Source organism: Copadichromis virginalis, linkage group LG7 (genome assembly GCF_057382275.1).
Source record: "Copadichromis virginalis isolate Kocher_CV1m ecotype Utaka linkage group LG7, C_Virginalis_male_GT1.1, whole genome shotgun sequence".
NCBI lineage: Eukaryota > Metazoa > Chordata > Actinopteri > Cichliformes > Cichlidae > Copadichromis > Copadichromis virginalis.
In genome coordinates, this window is record NC_140624.1 from 16,781,748 (window position 1) to 16,804,718 (window position 22,971).

Below are 22,971 nucleotides of genomic sequence, written 5' to 3' on the forward strand. Positions count from 1 at the left end.
AACGGTCTACTGAGCAGGCTCAGAAGCAGTGCTCACAAATGCCAGGTCTACATTCTTCTCGTTAAAGAAGAAGTCTTTAATCCTCGAAATTAGTTCGATTGAAATGCCTCCAAGCTGCTGCCGCTTTGCTGTTAGCTTGCAAGCTTTCCATGCAATGTTAGCTCTCCTGCTAGCAACCAGTGGACTACTGCCATTTACAACTCAATTGATTGGGTTGGCTGTTGGTCAGCACATTGTCAGTGATTTTGTGTCAAGATGGGACTGATGTGTCATGATGGGGGGGCTTGAGAGAAGGTCTATTATTAGTGTGCTGAGAATTACTAGCAGTAATAGGAATGGCTTTTTTTTTTTTTTCTTTTTGAGGGAGGGGTGTAATAAGACTATAGTTTTAAAGATTGAACTCAACAATTAAAGACAGTAGATAATTTAAGGAGGTATAAGTTGACAAGAAATTACACATGAGGCTCTAAAGTTTGATATATGCTTAGTTTTATACAGAATTGTTATCGACTTTTACATTTTTCCTTTAATACAGTAGTTTTGTTTCCATGGCAATGTGTTATCAGTCCCAACACCTACAAATTTTCTGGCTTAAACTCTGTCATTTCAAGTGTGGTCAGTTTCTTAATTGGTGTGGCTTACTACTACTTCCGCACTGTGTGTGCAATTTTCGTTACCATACACAATATCAATTGTTTGATTCTCTTATATTTTGCTAGTAAAAGTTTCAAATAAAAGCAAAAATTTTAATTTTTCTGAAATTCTTCTGTGTCTAAGCTGTTAAGCAGCATGTCTATTAGATATTTTTAAAAGTAGGTATAAATGGAGAGATCTATTATTGACAGACTTATTTTTTGACCAAAACAATAATCAGTATTTTTTTTTCTTCCCTGTCCTCCTCCTCGTTAGCCACAATGAACGGAAGGTGACCTGCAAGCATCCTGTGTCAGGCTTACCCTCGCAAGACAACTGCATCTTTGTCATCAACGAACAGTAAGTCTCTTGTTTTTTTTTCTTTTCTTTCTCTCAGAATGCCACTGTGCAGCATTTTTAGCACTACAGTATGCTGTTGAAACTCCTCATGTGTAGGCAACATTGCATAAGTTGTTGCCGTGCCATCGTCTATTTGCAGTTCTGCCCTTTGAATTCAAAGGCTCTATTCAATGCATCCTCAGTTATGCGGTTTCATAAAGAAATTTCTCAGCAGTAAGAAGGAAAGTTCTGTTAAGAAAAAAAACATTTGTAGGTAACTTTTCATATTTCAAAGACTTAAATTTTAGTGCTGGTGCTAAGGCCCCAGAGTAAAAACCATTATTATTTCAGGCATACATCAAATAGTGGAAAACATGATTAATCACATTTTGGCCCTTGTTTTGACCTGGAGAGAAGTTCATGTCCTTTTCAAATACAGTACAGGGTCAACTGTGTGACGTCCATGTGATCATCTACACTGCTTTCAGTCATCAAATTTTTGCCCACATGACTGAATCAGATGTCAGTCATCTCAAGCTTTTACTTACAGGAGATCAACACTATGACTCTGTCCAGTATTTTCATTACCATCCTCTAACTTCATAACCTTCCTGATTGACTGTTTAAGTCCGCAGCATGTCGAAAGTGAGGACAAATATCTGTCTGCTCCACTGCCCTCCTTAACTAGTTCCCATTCTGATTTACTTCAGTCTGTAAGATTGCTAAATATACACAGCTTACATCACAGCCCACAGCGCTTTCATGGTTTACCCTAGCCATCATAGCTTAATGCTGCGTAGCATGTTCCAGCTCTGCTCAGTTTCTAAGTTAGATTTTAAACCCCATTCATTGTAGATCTCCTCCACTAGATTGTTCCACTAAAATCAAGCCATCACAACTGGTGTCACTTATTTTAGCACCGAATACTGATTGAAACACGTTCTGCTCCAAGACGTATAATTTCACTCTCAAGTGGTTCGGCAGTAAAGAAGAAATCCCCCAGTCGTTCTTTATGAGTACCAGTTTCAGCTTTTTCCAATATGTGGGTTAGAAAGTTGTTTTTTTTTCCAGAGCATGCTGTAGTGACCTATTTGTCTCTCTAAAATCTTCTGAGCAGCACTTTTCTTCGGTATAGATTGAATAATCAGGAAAAAAAAGTTTGTGAAGAAGCTTGTTGTACCAGAACTGTGACACTGCACTCGCTTGACACATTCCTCTCTCCACTGTGTTGCTCACACATTTCTGCCGCTTTTCACGCTAAGAAGCACAACATGTCAGTGCTAGATAATATCTAATTTAGCAATTTGAGTTTTATCATTTACAGAATCTGCAAAAAAAAAAGGAGAAAAAAGAACGCACATCGGGTCCAGTTAGCGAAGGCAACACAGAAAAGCGGTAAACCTACATGACTCACAATTCGAAGTTTATTACAGAGCATTTCATCCAACAGTTGGCTCTGTTTTAGTAAAAATAGTACAAGGCCAAAATCTGCACCGTGGACGAGTAATAAAAGGCAAAGACGGATTTAAGCTGCCACAGGGATAAAGAGGCCTTGCTGAAAATCTCCGCTTAATCTGCTCTGCACTTTAAATGCACTCAAAACACAAATCTTTGCCTCAGTTTGGCATTATAATCAGTCTAGTATAACATAAAGCCTGCCTCAGCCCACCTTAAGATGGAATAAAAAGTGAGTAATTCAGGTAAAGGAAGCTTAGATTAGATTTGAGTTAATGGATTGGAGAAGACAAGCAGCAATGTTTACTTTGAGTCCCTATTTGTGTCCCATTAGGGTAGATATAGCAATGATATGTGAAGCTTTATTATGAACACTTAAACTGCAGTAAGTTACAGGATCTTCTTTCCCTTAAACAACTCTCAAAAAAGAGCTCTGCTGCTGGAAAGAGGTACAAATAATAAACTGCAGATTTATGTAACAAAACAAATGTCAGTTAGTTACATCATTTTCAATTATTTTGTAACTTTGCCAGATAATGGGGTGCTTCTCTGGATCACTGGTTGAGCAACTGATCCATGTGCTAAAAGGCTACTGCAGAGGCCCGGGTTTAGCTCCACTCCAACCTGTCCCTACGTGTTACCTTTTAACTTTCTCTCTTTTTCACTTGTCCCTTGTAATTTCCCTCATAATCGCTTGATCAAAAATCCTCAGCATTTTCTGGCAGATGTTGAAGGACCTCAGTCGCCTCAAAAAATTGAAGGACCTCAGTCGCCTCTATTTTTTGAGGCGACTGAGGTCCTTCAACATCTGCCAGAAAATGCTGAGGATTTTCTATGAGTCTGTGGTGGCCAGTGCGATCCTCTATGCTGTTGCATGCTGGGGGAGCAGGCTGAGGGTCGCAGATGCCAACAGACTTAATAAACTGATCCGTAAGGCCAGCAATGTTGTGGGGATGGAGCTGGACTCCCTCAAGGTGGTGTCGGAGAGGCGGATGCTGTCCAAGATAAAGACAATGTTGGATAACACCTCCCACCCACTCCATGACATGTTGGTCAGTCACAGGAGCTCGTTCAGTGAGAGACTGAGATTACCGAAAAGCACCACTGAACGACACAGGAAATCATTCCTGCCTGTGGCCATCTCCCTGTACAACGCATCCACTTAACACACTGTTTGCTGCTACAACTACACATGTTTCTTTTCCAAATATTTATTTATAAGTGACTTATGTATGTATGTATGTATATATATGTATATATTGTACTATTCTTAGTTAGCGTATTGTCTGTCTTGTCTTAATGTTGGTTTAAAATGGAGCACTGTAACAAAAAATAATTTCCCCCAGGGATCAATAAAGTATTCTGATTCTGATTCTGATTGACCGCTCATACTGAGGCTCATATTGAGGCTGTTGGCTTGGAGATGGCCCTGAGCGCTGGATAGCGTTAGCTGTTTTTTCTTTGTTAGTGTCTTTAAAATGTTCACGTTGAGCCGGGTTAGGGTGATTTAAATGTCTCATTAGGTTTGTCGTTAGAATTGTTTTTCCGCCGGTCTCCCTGTGGTTTACTTTGCTGAACTCTGGGTCTTCAGTCACAGTGAAGAGCTCCCACGATAACGACATGTTAGCATGTGGCCGTGAGTGTGTACAGGATCTGCACATGAATAAAACAGATCAGCTGGCAATCAGACATGAGAGGCTGACCGGCTGGTCACCAGTTCAGGCTGTGCACACTGAAAATCAACCATTTCCAGTCTCTGGCTAGTCAATTGCTACACTTTCAACAGGAAATTCTAATAATACTGTAATTATACCGCTTTGTTCTGGAAAGCTGTCACTTATCAAGAGACTGATTTCACATTCTGAAAAGTATTAACAAAACAAAGCTGCTCTTTATGTTAACATAGCTAAGAACAGTAACCAGGAACAGTTTCCCTTTCTTTATTTCTCTATTTCTTTAGTTATTGTGAGTTTCACTTCAAGGTTCAGTTTGTAGTCTTCAGTTACATAAATGTGTGACAGGAACACATGACACTGTCACTGCTACATTGCTACGCAGGGTATAATTAAAGCTATTATTTGCACATTAGTGTTCTCAAACTGCTATAATATTCATTAAGAGGCTGTATCACTCATGTGTCATACATACAGCTGTGGTGCGATGTGCGAAGTTACCACTAAAGTGCTGTATGTGCCATGTGACTGTACCCATATCTCTCATTGTCAGCTTCACCATTCTGTTATACTGTGTAAATGTTTTCCTGTTTTTAGTGTTCTGCATGATCATGTGCAGGCTAACAGGAGGTATTTGTTTACAGCAACTCACATGTAAAAATGTTGACCAAAACGCAGTCTCACCACGTGTTCAGCGTGTCAGCTGTTTCACAGTGCAGTTTACTGCGTACCGTACTAGCTGTTCATTTAAAATGTATGTGTCCATTGGAGTGTTAGGGACAATGTTAAAAACAGGGCTGTTTTACTGTAGTGTTGGGTTGATTTTTCTTATTACAGGTTGTCCTTTAGCTAAATTTGCTACTTTAATCATTTTAATTTTCAGCTTACTTGTCCCTAGGGCTGCCACGATTAGTCGACTAGTCACGATTATGTCGACTATCAAAATCGTTGACAACTAATTTAATAGTCGACGCGTTGTTTGAAGCTTTGTAAGATCCCAAAAGACGCAGGAATAAGTAGTAGGATTTAAGAGTGTAATAACGGACTGAAACAGGAGATGGCAGCACTGCATGTACAAGGATGCCAGCTTCTGTTAAACCCCGAAGAAGAAGCAGTGTCCCAGAATTCATAGCGCAGCCCAGCTCAGTTTCCAACAACGGCGGCAGCTAGTTAGTTTTAATATTACTCTTATTATTCTTTCTGGGTCACAAAATAAACGTTTAACATGTTTTCAGGCGAGAATGTAGCTGTGTAAACCTCAAATATCTGCTCAGTTTATCAAGACACCACATATTTTCAAAAGCGCTCCGACGTTTTCGGAGACGTCTGTTACCCACCAGCTCGATAGCGAGCCGGGGTTCAAGGCTCACTAGAGCTGGAGAGAACACTGGACTCCCGGCAAATCGTTTTCAAACCCACCGCCGTCTTTCACTACTCAGGTTAAACGTGATATATAATTCACTTAGATAACTTAAAACTGTTATTGTTTGGCTTTTTTCAGTATTTTACTTGTTCCTGAGTAAATCTGTTTGGCTGAGATTTAAAGTTATAGTTTTTTTACACAGCTGAATAAACGTCAAGCAGACAGCTGATTATCAGAAGTGTGAGATGCTCGAGAATTTACTCCGGTGTCCCGTTATATTTTAGATAGCAAGGAGCAGACAGCTGAGTTTATTAAACTTCACCGAAACAGTCTGCAAATGTCATTACAATTTAATAAACTATCATCTTATCTTTATTTTTAGTTAGCACCTTAAACACTTAAAGCTGTAAGCTAATGATAGTCATATAAGAGCAGGTGCATGCTGGTTCAATAAGCTGTACGTTTTACGTCCAATGGATGCATGATCTGATTAGTCGACTAATCAAAATAATCGTTTGTGGCAGCCCTACTTGTCACTATCTTGATACATAATGACATGATGCAAAATAAGATGAGATAAACGTTTCCTGACCGAGTAGTATTTGAGCAAGTGTTACCTGATTACAGTAGTCCTCAAAACCCAATCTCAACAAATTTGTTTTCCCTCTGTTTTGTGGTGTAAAATGTGGAAATGTGTCTCTCAAGCACAGCTGGATGACTGCACCGTTTCTTTTAATGTAAAACAACTTAAATGTGTTTGTCTGTTAATATTTGTCGTTGTTGCGCACTAACAATAGACTCTGCAATATACTTGTACTACAAAATCCCATGATGTGTATCTAACTGTCTGAAACATTTCTTTTGTTCAACTAAACTTTATGAACAGACCCCAAGGAGATCATTACTAACATTTCCTGAGCTAAAGTCAAGCTGCACATCCTTTATAAAAGCCGAGCTGTCAGACAAATCATCTTTTGTACCACTGACTCTTCTTTGTTGAAAGCATACTGTTTTTTTTTTTTGTTTGTTTTTTTTTAAGTCTGTGGACCAATATAATTGGCCAACATTAGCCTTTTGCCAATCCATCTGTATTAGCATTTATTACAGCCGATTAACGAAAATGAAAACGTTAATGAAGAAATGGGAGAAAAACCCTTCAGCCATGTTATGAGTGGCACTTTGCAGCTTCCCTGCTGACAACACACCTGTTTTGAACACCACAGACTCTACTCTAGCTGCATAACTAAAAAATAGATAAAAAAGATGGATTAAAAAAAAATACATATTTTAATGTTAAGCATATTAAAATGGATTTGAAAAGGGCAAATTACAAAAGGTCGCTGTACTGTCCTATAAACCTCTAAAGTTCTTAAAAAGAACAAAGAATAAGAGTATGCAACATACTGTTCCCAGAGCAGTAAGTAAATAATGCCCAGAGAGTGAGCGCTCTTGTTGTTACCGGTTAAGGCTCCACGGTTTCATATGTTATTAGTTCTGTAAGTAGGGTAATAATAATGTTGGTAATGTGGACCCACAGCAAAAAGGGGTTTAGTTGATCTCGGTTTAGAACCTTTAGTATCTGTAAATCTTTGGTGCACGATCCAGCTCTGTTTGCTCTACACCAGTGGACCTAGTTACACTGTTACAGATCTGATTATGCTTCCCTTGTGTTCCAACCTTTTGTTCATTAAAAAGATAAAGGCGCAGTTCAGCAGCACACAAAGGTGTTTTAGAGCCGCCTCGTCTCTTTAGAAATGCTGTGTGGTCATTTTAAAATGCGGCCTCAGCCTCTTCGTTCAGTGTTTTGTTTTTTCCCCCCCAGTGTGCTTAGAGTGCTAGGCTTCAGTGACAGTCTAATCCCTGCTCTTTCTGCACACACAGACCCCCACATTTACACAGACACAGAAAATCCATGCAAGGGGCAGCCTGTATCTGTCACTTTTAACACATACAAGTTTGTTGAATTGATGCAGCAACATCTATTTTGTTTGTCTACAATAATGGCTCTATTAGACAAAAGGTTGATTGCACAGTTCGCCTAATTTCAACTTTTACTCTGTGCGGAATATTTAGAGTTCAACCTTAAGATCTGATGTTCAGTTCTCGGTCTCATTTGAGAGTGTTTAGTGTTGAAAACTATAATGACACTGGCGAAAACTAAAATGGAAAAACTGTTGCCGCGACATTGATCTTAAGACAGACTGGCACGCTGTACAGACCTTCCTTCCCGTAGGTAACAGAGCAGCTCGACATTGCTGAAAACAGAACGTCACATGGCCTTTTCAGCTTGACTTTTGGGTTCATTGACTTTGTTGTTGACATTGAGCTCTGGTGAACACAGCGGCGAGTGTTGCCCGTGGTATTTCACTATACAGTGATTTCCACTGTGGGCAGTGCTGTCAGGAGGCAAGCCCCATCCTAAACCAGACAACAGGAATTGAAAACAGACAGGCATTCAAAACAGCATGATAAGAGTATGAATAGTGGCATATAAGCCATGTGGGTATTATTGTATCATTTTACACTAAATAAACGAAAGTTAAACAAAATATAGGAATGTGTTGGTTTTCATTGTGTGTGCACATGTATGTGTTTGTGGTGTTTTGACTCTAAATAACTGTGAAATAATTACTGGTGAGGCCCTGGGAACACTGCTCAATTCATTGGCCGAGTATTGATATCAGCTGATATTAGCTGAACATCCTGTGTGTAACACTTTGAAGGCTGATGCCGGTGTATTTGCAAATAAGATGGCATTTACTGATGGCGGTGGATGATATATATATCTGCTGTGTCACATCAATTTTGCACAGGCTAAATGTTCAAAGTGTGGTAAAGAGCTGAAAGGGATGGATGCAGCTCAGGTGGTTGAATAGATTGTCCAGCAGATCGGAAGGTCAGTGGGTTGCTCCTCGGCTCCTCCAGTCTATGTGTCAAACTAGCCTTGGGGAAGATGCTGAAACCCAAGTTGTCCCTGATGCGTCTATCGGCGTGTGTCTCTTTGTGAATGTTCGATAAGTGCTTTTTTGTGCAGATAAATCACCGTATGAATGAAGCTTGTAGTAGAAAGTGCTTTCACTGCAAAGGATTGAGTAGAAAGGGGCTATATAAGTGTCACACCGTATGAGCTTTATGGCTTATAACTCTTTGTGATAGAGTATGAAATGGATTTTTACTCCCGAACCTTATTGTTGAGTTCTTTCTTTTAAATACTGGTTTCAGTGCAACGTTTCATAGTGATGCATCCTTAATTTTTAGGATGTTGATCAGAGAAGAACACTATTGATTATAGATTTATTTATTTTTTCATGTTGGTAAATTGCAAATGACTGGTGTTGGTTTGGTATTCTGCAAATCTTCCGTACATGTTTCTAGTGTGATTAGGAATATCTTTTTTTGTGTGTGTGCATGTGTTCAGTCACTTGTAAAAAGATCTGTAATGATTACGTGTTCCTTATTTTTCATATTAGATTCGATTTTTATGTTGTATTCTGTTTGCTTTTCCAATAAGCACTGAAATTTCCAAATAGAATATGTATTGTAGTGTTGGTGTTTTAGGTTGTCAGGGCTGTAATGCAAAGTAATTTCTCAATTTTGTTTTTAATGTGCCTATAGTCGAAGGCCAGCTCTTACATTAAAGCTATCAAATTGACACATTTGTATCTTCTCGGTTTGATTGCATGCGGAATGATTATCACTTCCAAGCTAATTATCTGTAGCCGAGAGCCTAGACGTGTCGTGATGCCAAATAGAGCATCAAATAAAGCACTATATCTCTTACAGTGCAGTCATTTCACACGTTCCATCCTTCCCGACCTTTATTAGATGACAATTTGACTCACCAGTGATTATGCTTTAATAAGGATTTCATGAGTCAGTGGAAGTGCTCAAAACGTTTAGACCTCATTTTCAGAAGCAAATTTATTGGACTGAGAAGAAGGCAAATCTCAGTAGTTACTCACCCATCTGTAAAAGCGCCTTTTCTTTAGATAAATGAGTTAGTCACTCGTCACTCGTGTATGTGTATCCATATATCTAGTCACATACTTTCATATCTGAAATTATCAGAAAACATTAATAACATACTGCTGCTTTTTCTAACTAAGCTTTCCCGTCTAACTAACTACTGTACGTAGCTTTCCTTCTAAATGCCGGTAAGACCGGGTCGGTCTGTAATAGTCATTGTTTCGAGGAGTTTCCAGGTGACATCAGATCTGTCCCTTCGCTGCACGGGAATGAACATCCTGTGTGTGTCACGTATGGTCGTCCATCGTGATCCCCTTTTTGTGTTTGTGCACCTTGGGTATGACCGCATGGTTTGAACTGTTTCTAATTGAATGCTTATGTTTTCTTATGTTTTCTTGTTGCATTTCTAACAGACGGTTGCACTGAAAGATGGAACTTGGTGATAAAACATGATCTGGACCGTACAAATGTTATATTGTTGATCACATGGCTCGGTTAGATCGGGGAGTGTTTTTAATGCAGAGTCAGCAGTTTCAGCCCTTACGTGCAGCAGAATCACTGGATCTGTGGAGATATCACTGCTGCAGTATTTTTGATCCCCTTTGGTTTTCATGCCTTGTTCCCACTGGACCACAGCATTGTTCCTATCTTGGTGAATGTAGGACATCTCCATGGGTCGTGTACTGCTTATTCACGTGGTGTTCTTTCATATGCCACAATTACTGATCCTGTTATGCTTTTCCTTTAAAAATAAGACAGATTTTGTCTTTTAAGAAACATCCTGACCCTGTTCACTGCTGCAGCTGCTGCTTCTGGATATGTCAGGCGCACTTTGCAGGACATTCACTTTAAGCTCTTAGAGAACTTAAAATGTATCAGCAGTGACAGGGTGGGAGTAATTGGTTTGATTCATAAGCCCATGTTGAGATCTCATTATAACAGAGCTTGAACTTCAGAGGACAGACAGGGAAACATATGATAAGGGCTGCCTGCTCATATTCCTGCTCCTCTGAAGGTCACTGGAGATAAATATGTTGGATATAACACAGTGTCTATTTCTGATTAATGACTTGCTTGTCTGCTCTTGGCATGTTGTGCGTTTTGTTTAGATCTGCTTCCAAAGTGCCGGCGAATGAGAAGAAGGAACGACCAGTAAGCACCATGAGTGAGGCCTCTAACTACACGGGCGGCTCGGAGCAAGCTGCAAACCCCAGTAGCCCCGGAGGAAGGGTGAGTGACAGGGGGGCTTACGATTCATGCCTGTTATGTTAGAAAATAATGGGAAAAACAAGTGGATCACATTTTAATGGCTTAAAACATCTAGATGTTTCTTTTCCGTGTGTGTGTTGAGCTTAATTTGATTTAACTTGTAGCCCTCAAGACCTTCTAAAAAAATTCACAACTTCGGGAAACGATCCAACTCCATCAGGAGGAATCCCGGTGCCCCGGTTATCAAGAGAAACTGGCTGTATAAACAGGTGAGTAGGATTGCACGGCTCCAGGTAATCTTTACTCCAGAAAATGCAATCAGAAATTTAAAGGACAGATCATACAATTTGTTTTCTTCGATGCATGTGTGTATCAATATTTTTAAACCACTGTGGTTATAACTGAAATGTATCAACGTGCGGATGGATTTTTGCAGAAATCTTTTTGGTTATACCCTGACCTTTTGTCTTACACCACCCTGTTAACAATTTGTGTGAAAGTGCAAAATATCAATAAAGTTGATAAACATGGAAAAAATACGTTAAACAGCATGTTAGCATTATTAGTCCGAGCATGCTCACGTCAGGAGCTCCCCTGATTTCTGCTGGATAGTATTATCTTTGGAGTCAGAGGCAAGGAAAAGCTTGGCTATACAAAGGTGATAATATAAAACAGTGTTGGGTCTGTTTCCATTTTTAACTGCAAGTGGTTATGCAGCAGCAGCAGTAGTCTTAAGATGAGCACAATCTGAGCATTTCTTTGTGCATCTCTGTTTTTGCTCATCCAGCAGGGCCACTGTATGAATGCAAACCTCCCTGGTTACTTACAGAAGAGTAAAAAGGGGCCAGACCGGACACCCTTGTGCATCCTAACTGGGAGTTTCATTTAGCGGTGATTGCAGGCACCCTGTGCAGTTTTGTGAGCACACGATGGGCTCCTTTGGTGCAGCTGCCAGCTGCTTTTTTCTTTGGAAACATCAATCAGGGTGACGTAGATCAAGCAAAAGACTCACAAATCTGCTAGCCTGAATAAAAGCTGGATTTGCACTTTTATTTCCCTGCCTCATTGAAAACTGGAAGCCATTGAAGTCCTTGGCTGAGGGGAAGCTGCAGTCCTTCGGTTGGTCCGCTGCTAGAACAAAGTGCCGCAGTGATTGATGTGATAGCGAAAGCCTCCAGAGAGCAAGATTCGACAGAACTTTTTGATAAAGTTTATTTATTCTTCTGCTACTGACATTCAAAAAAGGGGGGGTTAAGACCTGGATTTAATTGAGGAAAGGTGGTGGACACAAGATCTTTAAAACTTGTTACATTTCACATCTACCTCTTTTATGAACATACGGCGCAGCATCTGGTATTTTGAATCTCTCTTGATACTAATGTTTTAACCATTCTGGTTTGTGGAAGTGAATTTCCATTTCAAGTAAACTGCAGCCCACATGCCGTTTGACCATAATGACAGAGTTGTTAAGATCCCCCCTCCTGCTTTTGTCTCCTGGTGGAGGCTACGATTAAGGACTTTGCTCAAGTTTTCCATTAAAGTAAACCAGGGAGTTAATACCCTTTACTTCACCCTTCATCTTTTTCAGGCAGCAGCGTTAAAGGCTTTGAGCTGATACTGAAGAACAACTTAAGCAGAGGAAGTTTGTGTGTGTGTGTGTTGCATTGTCTTTGTTTCATGCCACAAATTAAGTTTCCCCATCTCAGGCCAAAAATAGCTAAATTTGAGAGTCCGAAATTTTGCAGTGCTGATCGGATGACTTCCATAACCCGTCTTCATTTAAGCAAGGGGTTATTTCATAATTTCCAAAGTTCAGAGAGGCATTTTGGATCACAAATGCAAAATGGTGACCTGTCTCAGCTGGAAACCTAGAAAGTCGTACACAATTATGTAATACAACAAAGAAGTGATTGGCTGTTAATCCTTAGAGATGATGTAGCAAACAATTGATCACATGGAAAGGATTGTATCACAGGACTACAGCATGTGCTGAATAGGATAAAAAAAGACAAAGATATTAGAAAAAAATCAAAGCCCCAAACATTTGTGGAGTTAATGTCCTCTATTGCTCTGGTGTCTTTTCAGGACAGTACAGGGATGAAGCTATGGAAGAAGAGGTGGTTTGTCCTTTCTGACCTCTGCCTCTTCTACTACAGAGGTGAGTTCAGTCCTGTCATCTAGCGGCACCGGTTGTCGATTAATAGTTCAAGTGCTTTTGTGATCTTCAACAACAAGCGATGCCTTTTCTCATCATTGTTATGTCTGAGTCCCTGTGATAAAGAACATGTCAGGACCAACTGAGGCGACTTATCAGGTGAAAAAGCTTGCAACATCACCTTTTTTTCCATCAAGCAAAGCCAGGTCCTTACGCAAGACCTGGATGCAGAGTTAAACATTAAAGCATACTAATAGGATTCCACACTTAATGTTAAGTCATGATGAAACAAGATGAAACAAGTTTATTGAATGATTCCTTTTTATGCAAGTCATGTCATCATTCATGCTTTTACATGATAGGAGTCTGAAAGTAGTGTTAGTAGTAGTTACACTCACTTACTGTAGTTTGCATTTTTGTAAAATGTGTGGACATTTCGATGCGATTTATCGATTTTATATAATCTATTATTGATTAAAATGTGATTTTAATGGCTGTTCTCTCATGTTGGACCAATCTTCACATCTAATTTTGACACATCTCTGTTTGGAGAATGTTTAAAGTGTAGACCAAGTGTAAACTAGGTGTGCTGTTTGAAACTGTGAGAAAATACAAGCCTTACCTTTGTACAAGGCTGCACTTCCCAGTGCCGCCGCTTTATGCAGATGTAGTTGTCATTTCTGCTGATCAGGATGACATCCAGTCTGTGTTATTTCTGGTGTCTGCCATTCCCGTCGCCTTCTTTCCACCCACTGACTGACAAAAGCCGCAGACAGCGGCGGACCCAAAGGCTTTATCCAGATGGATATGTTGAGAAACTGTATCCATCAGCAGAGAGTGGGCAAAGAGGTCGTGAACTCTGCTGCTTCATCTGAATACATCCGTTATCTGCTGTTGTAGTTATCACTCTATTTCTGCGCATCAGGATATCCCATGATGAGACTGCTCTGCTGAAGCCTCTGCCTGTTGTGTTTTTTGAAAGAGGCAGTGGCAAAGAGCCCGGTTGGTTGCAGACAGGTGACGCTGTCAAAAATCCATCCGCCCCTCTTTTGAAAATCAGTTAAGCGAGGCAGGTCTCTAACACAACTTCTGAGCAAACAGCTCGACTTCTGATATGTTTGGGAATGTCCAGATTGATGTTACCATATATTTCCCTAAATATTACTCACAATGTTGAACTTTATTCATGATCAGCCTTATTCATTCCATCATCGCCAATATGTGTTAAAAGACTTTGACTCTAACATAATGGTTTTGAGTAACACACATGCAAACTTGCACATAAACCAGACAAAGTCCATGCCTATAAGGGATTGCAGCAGTCACTGTTTTGTTTTCCTGCACTGTTTTGGGTAAGCAGTACAGTTTGCTTTTATGGAATTTGGAGAGTAAGCTACTCTGCTTAAACTTGGGACCCAATCTAATCCCCCCCCATGTGGAGTGTGCACAATTGTCAATGTGGAACCCTGTCTGTTAACTTAATGAGGATTAGAGCAGCCTAGCTGCATACAGAACTGAATCAGTGCTCATCTTTTCCAATGTTTTGACTTGGTATCCTATGTTTATCTGACCAAAACACTGCACAGTTTTTCCTTTTACAGTCCACTTGACTTGCGTCCTGTTTACAAATAACGCTTTAAGATAAGAGTTGACAATATAGTGTGTATATATATATATACACACTGTGTTTTGTTTTTCCTCTGTAGATGAAAAAGAGGAGGGGATTCTCGGCAGTATCCTCCTGCCAAGCTTTCGTATATCCATGTTGTCTGTGGACGATCACATTACCAGAAAATATGCCTTCAAGGTCAGTGCATGTTTTCATTCCTGTCAGACTTTGTTAGGCTGCATATTTTATGGTTTATTACACTTAAAGAAGAAAAGACAGGAATTAGTTTTCTAGAGAAAATGGAAAAACTTGTAGATAAGGCCATAAAAATAAATGTGCAAGTCTCACAGAAGGTACATTTTAAAACTGGTGCTGCAGTGGCTCTTATCGTGATCTCACAATATATGTATGTGTATTTTTAGACATGTTGAGCAGTTTCTAGGTTTTATTTCCTATTTAACACGTTGGTTGTTACTTCAGAAGTTTTGGTTGATTGACAAAGCGAGATGTTTAGTCGCTAATGCTAACAACTAAAGTACGACTCATATTTCTACACTGACTACTGACAGCAGTGAGGTAGGACTACAGTACTATGATGCTATAAGTTGACTCGCAGGATTCAAGTTTCAGGGCAACGGACTTATAATATGAGATCACAGTGGTGTGTAAAGGATTTGACTGTGGGTTCTTCATAAACCCAAAGAGACAACAAAGTTGTCCTGCCAAGCACAGCCAAACACAGACGCCCAGGAGTCTGCTCAAGGTCTCTCCAACCACACAGCCCACTCCTTTTCCAACTTAGATTCAGGCTGAAAAAACCCCCAAAACAAGACTTAGAAAAGAGAAAAGCATGAAAGCAGGACACAAGCTCTTCAGTTCAGTGATTCACTCAGAAATGGGATGACCTTTTGACTGTATATTTTTCATTCTCAACTTTTCCTGTCTCTTGTTGTGGCCAAAGGTCATATCAGTAAGTGTGTTATTTCTAAAAATTATTGTGAAGCAATTAGAAAAATTATAGTCTTGTCTTTTTTTAAACATTGGAAAACTGCACATTGAGGTTGTTTACGAAGCATTATGTCTCTTCCTGTGTTTGTTTTAACAATATATTGGTTTGTTCACCACGAGGGAACCAAGAGACAACCGACCATGTGTCTGCCATACAATGCACTGAATGGTAAGTATTGTGGCAGATTTACTTCCCTAATCTAGCATGACTTAAGGATTTGATTTATTATCATTAACTGCAGAGAATATCTCACAAGTCAGCACCGATTGCCATTAGTTGCTAAAAAAAAAGTGTGTGTGTGCGTGTGCGTGTGCGTGTGTGTGTGTGTGTAAAATGCAATATTCTACCCTCCTGTTATTGTGAGGAAACCTTAAAAATCCTAGTCAACCAGTTTTTGTCTTCTCTCTTTCAGGTAACTGTGTGGATAACTCTTCCTGTCCTTGATCCCGTGTACTGTCAAAACAGGCGACACATCCCAACATGAGGACGTACTACTTTTGCACAGACACAGCCAAAGAGATGGAATCTTGGATGAAAGTGATGACAGATGCTGCACTCGTGCAGTCAGAGCCAGTCAAAAGGTTTGTAAGAGCTTTGACAATAAAGTCATGTTTGCTGAGTGGGTGTGTCATTTTTGAATTGCGAGCGCATTGGGGGGGGTTTGAAAAAGCCATTTGAGGACAGTTCTTCAAACTAGTACTAACAGCTGTGCATCACGTGGTTCATTTCTAGACTCTGATTTCTGTTTGTACTGGAAGAGAGTACTTTTAAATTCCCTGTTAAGTTCTTCGGCAACACTTCAACACCCACTTTTGACATCTCTGGTCTCTGGGTTTGTTGAAGAAGCTACGATGTTCTTTCATGTTATGTAACTGTTTCAAGCGCTAAAGTTTATTATGGAGTAACATACATAAGACTGTGGGTGCACTGTGAAGGCATGATGCAGGTGGTTTAAGGGATGATGTGCACAGCTGCGCTGGCTGATCAGGATCACTGACTCATCAGGACAGGGTTTTTTTTTTCCTTCTTCTTTTTTAAACTATGTTAAATATCTGCCATTTGGTAGGCTGCCTGTCTAATGCCCTGCTTTTACATGGGCGAGCAGAAACGTAATAGTAACGAGCAGTGTAATTACACAGAGCAGTAGTGCCTGAAATCCTCTGAAAGTCTCTGCTAAATGGGACCGTGTGATGCTACTATAAGATTATCTTATATAACTACACATTGTTCAAAACAAACAGGTTCTGTAATTTCATCTTTTTTTTAAATTTACTTCATCGTTTGTTTTGCAGTTGTGTAACTTGAATGCTCGCAGGGCTAAATGTGTGCTCTGCTTGGTTGGTGGAGGCACAGAAAGATGGAGAAGTCATTAAGTGACTAGTGCTGCTATTTGAAACTATACAAGTGGAAACTCTGAAGGAATGCCTTTTCTGCAGCTCTCTTATTGCTAACCCAGTGAGCCATGCTGCTGAGAGGAATTTGCCAAACTTTGAAGTTGTGACCTTATGTCTGTCTAAGGTCAAGGCATAGTGGCATCTATTACCTCTAGATAACTCGCTAGGGAGCACAGAGTGGTATGCAGGTCTTCTAGACAGGAGGCAAAAGAGAGAAGCAAATGGATTACTGGGATCTGAGCATCACTTTTCTGAAGTGTCTCAGCTGAGGTATTGTTTTACTGGAGATATCTGATTTCCTTTTACACGCCTCCCCTTCTCTGGCAGCTGGAAGAGGCATTGTGCACTTTGCTTTAGTTTGAACTGAATTCACAACATTAGTTGTGTAGTATATTGTAGTATAAACCTAAAAATGTGAATCAAACATCGTTTACAGCAATTCCTACCAAATAATTAGTTGGACATGAATCATCTCACCCAGATTTACGTAAGGGTTAATCACATAAAGACATTTTAGCCTATTGTCTGAGGTTGTAACAGTTTTTACATGAACAACAAAAGGAAGGAACGATGCCTGAATACTTAGGTGCAAACTTCCACATGTGCTTGTATGACATCATCCAAGCAAGACGAACAGCAATGCTTCTCAGCTCAAACGTGGCTAAATTGGAAAAAATACAAACACAACAGAAGACCAAGCCAAATACTGTGTGGAATACAATACAAATGTGGAAACCGTTTATGGATCCATTCAGAAAACTAAAAGGGCACTTTTCAGCATCAGCAGCTACTTTATGCCTCATTGGTTTCATATTCATATCAACAAGCATCAAGTTAACAGTTCATGTAGTAATACAGTCTGTAGGATTAAGTTAACAGTGCTTTCAGAGGGGTTGTAAACAGATTACAAAGGCGGGAAGATAAAACAACACGCCACTCTCAGATTTCACTTGAAGACAAGCGTATCTTAAGTCTGGATAATCCAAAATGTCTATTGAAAGAGTTCCAGTGTTTTGTGATTTTTCAAGCCTGAACCTTCTTGTCTCTTTTAGGTTGGACAAACTAAAAGTGGAGCAGTGTGGACCTCAAGAGATCAACCATGTGGCCAACCATAGAACAGAAACCGAAATCCAGAAGAATGAGCGCAACCGTGAGGTTGACCGTGAGCACGCAGCCGTCTCCCCCACCACAGAAGAAGAGGAGAGAAAGCAGCGAGATGCAGAGCGCTACGGCTTCCAGAAGGATGGGGCCGACCGTGAACGTCCACTCACCAAAATAAACAGTATCAAACTGCAGCCAGCGCAGGCGGCAGCCATCAAGGCTAATATGACCTCGCCGCAGCCTCAGACCGAGGTTGACGGATCACAACACAGCCCCCAAGTTAATGGATCTGGAGAACAGCGTCCAGCTAATGGGACTGGAGTCCCTCCTCTGCAAAGTTCCCCACATGAGCCGGATCGCAGCCTGAGTCGGACCAGCTCGATGCAGCAGCTGGAGCAGTGGGTTCGCACACAGAGAGGACGTGGCCAGGACGACGATACCAGAAGGTTGGTTCAGTGCTATGCCCAAAAAAACCCGTCTTGACATGATACTGTATAAGCTTTAAATGTAATTGTTTGATTATAACATGCGTACACTGCAAGAAGGGAAATGATGCTATTCAGATGGCGCTGTCGTCTGTACAGTAGCACCAGTTATCTTCAGATTACTCCACAAGAGTCAAATCTTAGACTGTTTCCACAACATGAAGTCAGATTTGGCTTTATTGGGTGGAAAGTATGACACTGGTCTCCTCTTAGTTCTAAGTAGTTAAAGTATATTGATGAGGTTTTGATGAGAGGATTTAATAAGCTGGTTCTTGATTCCCATCCCTGGTGTTCACATTTTTGTTAAAAATACATGTTTTAGTCAAGAGATACGTTTGTCATCAGGCTTGTGTTCATATTTGACACAGCTTTGCCTCATTCTGTGGTTATTTGTTTTTTTTTAACAAATAGACATACACACTCGCTTTAGAGTATACCATGGGCAAAACTAATAAGGCCTCAGTAAATATTTTTGTGTTGGCCCTCTGAGGTAAACATTTAATTCTCTCTCCATTAATCTCTTTCAGCTCCTTTTGTCATGACATGCATGTTCTCTAGACGGATGTGTAGCAGTCACAAGCCTTTATTATAACACTGGTATACTGGGATTTAAAGACCAGTGAGTGTTTTAGCCCGGATCTGTCAGGTCTTCTTATTATTAAGCTCTCTGTACTGACTTTGAACTCAATGAGTAAGTGGAACTGCTTAAAGCCTTGCTGTCAATAGTAAGGTCTAATTTGTTTCTGAGTAGGGAATTGCTTTGCGAGATTCTCTAAAGACACACATGTAAACAGATAAAATAAGAATCATCCTTGTTTGATACTTAATTAGAATGATACTCAGCGTGAAGTGCTTTTCAACTACAAAGTTTAAACCAAACCAACAAATGAAAAGATTCATAACATGGCATTGCTTTGATAACTGATGTTTTTGACTGGTTATAATCAAAATAAAAGAAATCCAATGAGATTTTTTTCCAACTATAAACAACTTGTTGCGTCCTTTGAACCTGACAGAGCCTAAAACCACGTTTATCTGGTGTTGTGTATGGAATATATGAAGAATAATCAAATTGTTATACCAACACAGATCATTTTAGGTCTGTGTTAGTGTAACACCATGCAGGTCATCTACTATATCATACATGATTAATTATCTGGTTTTTCTTTTACCCCAGCATCACATCGTACCAGACGCTGCCTAGAAATTTGCCAAGCCATCGGGTACCCTACATGCCTCATTATGGAGATGGATATTGCAGTATGCCCAGGAATAGCATGGCACAGCGGGACAGCATCTGCAGCATGTCCCCATCGGTATATGACCAGGCCATGGGTCCTTCAATGACTGAGAAACGCCGCTCCATGCGCGATGACACCATGTGGCAGTTGTACGAATGGCAGCAAAGGCAGGCCTACAGCAGGCAGCCAGGGCTGTACAGCAATATGGCCAGTCCCAAAACCATGATCAACTTGTCAGAGCATGCTGCACCGAGCCACTCCATCCCCCCCTCGCCCTCCCATGGCTCCCTGTCGATGTACGGCGGCTACTCTCCAATGAGATCTTACAACATGGGCAACACTCGCTCTGAAATTTCCTCTCCCATCTTCCGAAGAGACATGACTGTTGAGAGACGGCAGAGGCCACCAGTCAACAAGGTCAGCTAAGAGATGCATAAACAGGAAATGTTCAGTTCATCCTCATAATAACAAAACCGCCTACTATGCAATAGTCTTCAGTCACCCCTTATTTCTTTATATTTTGCTTCCAAGCATCCAGAATAGTTCTCCAGGCTTTCTGAAGGTCTATCACGTTTTTTTCTTTGGACACTGGCTGCTTTTTCAATAATTTTCAGTCCAATCCTTATACTTGACCATTTTCAAAGGAGTGGGGTTTTTTTTTTTGTTCATCAAGCCATTTAACACTGAAAAATGCACCTAATGCCAGAACCAGTTACCAATGTTGTGTCTACAGATAGCAGACAACTTAGCAAAAAGTCTATTTTAAAGGTATCGTTAACAGCTTGTTGCAAAAAATAAAAGAAATAAAAGAAATGGCAGGCCTAAAAGTAAGATCTACAGCAAAGGAACACAATCTGAAGCCTCATCAGAAATGGTCTCAATGGAAGAGTGGCTGTAAGAAGCCATTCTTAACAAAGAGCAATGAGGAGAAAAGTTTCAGGTATTTTAAATGACAATAGAGCTGGACTGAAAGTCAGTAGCAGCAGGTCTTATGGAGTGATGATCATTAGTATGGAGGAGATCAGGGGAGATGTAAAACATTATGAATGCAGAAAAGTACTGTCAGGTTTTGATCCACTGTGGACAACAGCCAAAGAAGAGCATTGAATGTCCTTCAAGAAGCCTGGAGAACTATTCCTGAAGACAACATACAGAAATTAAAGAAAGCTTGACTAAGAGAGTTCAGGCTGTGCTGAAGAATAAATGAGGTCATACCAAATACTGATCTTCAAACTCATCAGAATTGTCAAAACCCTGTTTGTGCCTACTTTAGTTCCCAAAGTTCAAAAGTGAGGTCATGTGTTTCATTTGTTTTTAAGCAGCGCAAACAAAATTACATTCAGCTTTGAGCATATTTATAGTGACAGAAATATGAGAGGGATATATACAAAAATATGCATCAAGGGTAGCAAATGTTTCTTTGTACTTGGATGAACCCCGTGGCTATGGCTGACTATTATATCAAAGATATTTAATGTTGCACATGACAGGCCTTTTTTCATATTAAATCTGTGTTCTGCAGTATGCTTACCTGCCTGATAGGAGGTCTATGCCAGCAGGGATCCCAATCCAGACCATCACTGCCCAGTCTTTACAAGGCAAAACAGTAAGTCTTGGTCTATGTCAGTCTTCTGGCTACCTAGATTTATATCACTGTGCTGTTCAGCTGAGATACTTCATGCTTGGTTTCTGTACACCTATACAGTCTGGGTTTAACTGGATGTCTTTCAAGGACAATGCTGTTTTCTGATGATGCCACCTACTCTACCCTTCTCCCTCTTTCTGTCCTTCATATCCCTCTAAGACATTGTGACAGAACTCTTTCGAGACAGGTTTAGGCAGATCTGTGTTCCAAGGATTTAGGGTGTGTTCACTTCAGGAGCTCCTTAGACTCTCTTCAGTTCAGTGGAGACTTAAAAACCCTGTCACTCAAACTCTCTAAGCCAGGATCAAGAATTTATGTCAGAGCTGCACACAGTTCTCTGTACTCATTGAGCTTGTAAAGTGTGAAGTCAATTCTGTAATGAGTGCCAACTGTTCTGCTGTTTTGAGTGGACATAAAAGAATGTGCATGCTGCTAGCTAACATGGTACTAAATTGCATGAAACGCAAGACTAGAATGCAGCAACTGTTCACCTACTGGGATCCTGGTACCTCTAAATCTCCTATCCTGGTGTGCTCTCTCTCCTTTCTTCTCACCCCCAATCCCTGCCTCACCCCTGCGGTGTGTCCCTGTTTCACTGTGGCGATGCATCCCCCCCGCCTCCTCCTCTTCCTCCCTCCTCCTTGCAGCCTGAGGAACTGACTTTGCTGCTGATAAAGCTGCGTCGGCAGCAGGCAGAGCTAAACAGTATCCGGGAGCACACTGTAGCACAGCTTATGCAACTAAACATGGATGGCGACAACCCAAAGGTCAGGCCCCCAGGGACATCTCTGCAGGCGTGTATGTTAGCGTGTGGTGTGTATGCCATCTTTATCCACTTCCATTATCCATCTCGATCCGGAGGATTTGTTTGGTCTTCACACATGGCTGATTTAAGAAGGAATTTTCTTCTAACATGACTATGCGTAATGGCTTCATGTTTTTTGTGGACCAGCTACCTTCTCATCAAAATGTGTGGAAATAAAACACTCTTCTTCCAGTTTCAAAATAATTTTGCAACCAGCATCTGACTTAAATCAGTGCATCAGATAATTAGATTTGGGCCATTTTAGCAGGGCAAGCAGCTGATTGAGTCATTTATCCCCCTAAAGAATATAGACAGATGTTATCCGCAGATGAAACTTAAAGCCATTGGCGAGCTTAAAGAGTGACCAACTAATGAGGCTAAGGCCACTGGCATATGTAAAAGTTAATTCAGGATTTTGGGACTTTAAGTCTCCAGACTTAATGCCAGACTGCAGATTTTACCATTAATGATGTAGGTCAACCAGGACTGTTGAAGATTTTTCCATTTTACGGTGTTTTTGTTGTTGCTTTTCTTAATCTACTACTGTGCAGTTAATGCGAGTTTTCCTTGTAGCTATACAAGTTGCCCTGCTTCATTAGGGCAACCTGCTTCATTAGTTTATGTTTGCGTCAGCGGACACACACCACGTTGTGTGGTACTTTGACTTGCCATTGTCTTTGTTTTTTGCATGCACTCGGTCAAGACTAGTCCTGCAGTGTACTCATTCTGTTACCTTTGAAAGTACACCTGGTACCTGACCTGTTTTCTTCACCTTGATTGGTCCTGCTTTCCTTTCTCTCGGGTTATCTTTGGGTACATGACATGCTTGTGTGATTGTGGATGTAAGAGAGAGTGTGACAGAGAGAGCATCAGTGAAAGAATGTGACTT

The 22,971-nt window shown here is 40.5% G+C and overlaps 1 protein-coding gene across 10 annotated transcripts in view; it reads left to right on the top strand.

Annotated features, from left to right (window-relative positions):
• Positions 1-22,971, top strand: part of LOC146704808 (pleckstrin homology domain-containing family A member 5-like) — an 89,142-nt gene that overhangs the window by 50,684 nt on the left and 15,487 nt on the right. For 8 of the 10 annotated variants that reach the window (XM_085462186.1, XM_085462189.1, XM_085462191.1 and 5 more), the window contains 10 exons: positions 910-993; positions 10,539-10,659; positions 10,803-10,907; positions 12,724-12,796; positions 14,500-14,600; positions 15,877-15,992; positions 17,858-18,352; positions 19,569-20,049; positions 21,155-21,238; positions 21,925-22,044. In XM_085462186.1, coding sequence (XP_085318312.1) covers positions 910-993; positions 10,539-10,659; positions 10,803-10,907; positions 12,724-12,796; positions 14,500-14,600; positions 15,877-15,992; positions 17,858-18,352; positions 19,569-20,049; positions 21,155-21,238; positions 21,925-22,044 — 1,780 coding nt within the window. The other 2 variants (XM_085462192.1, XM_085462194.1) reach the window with 2 other exon arrangements.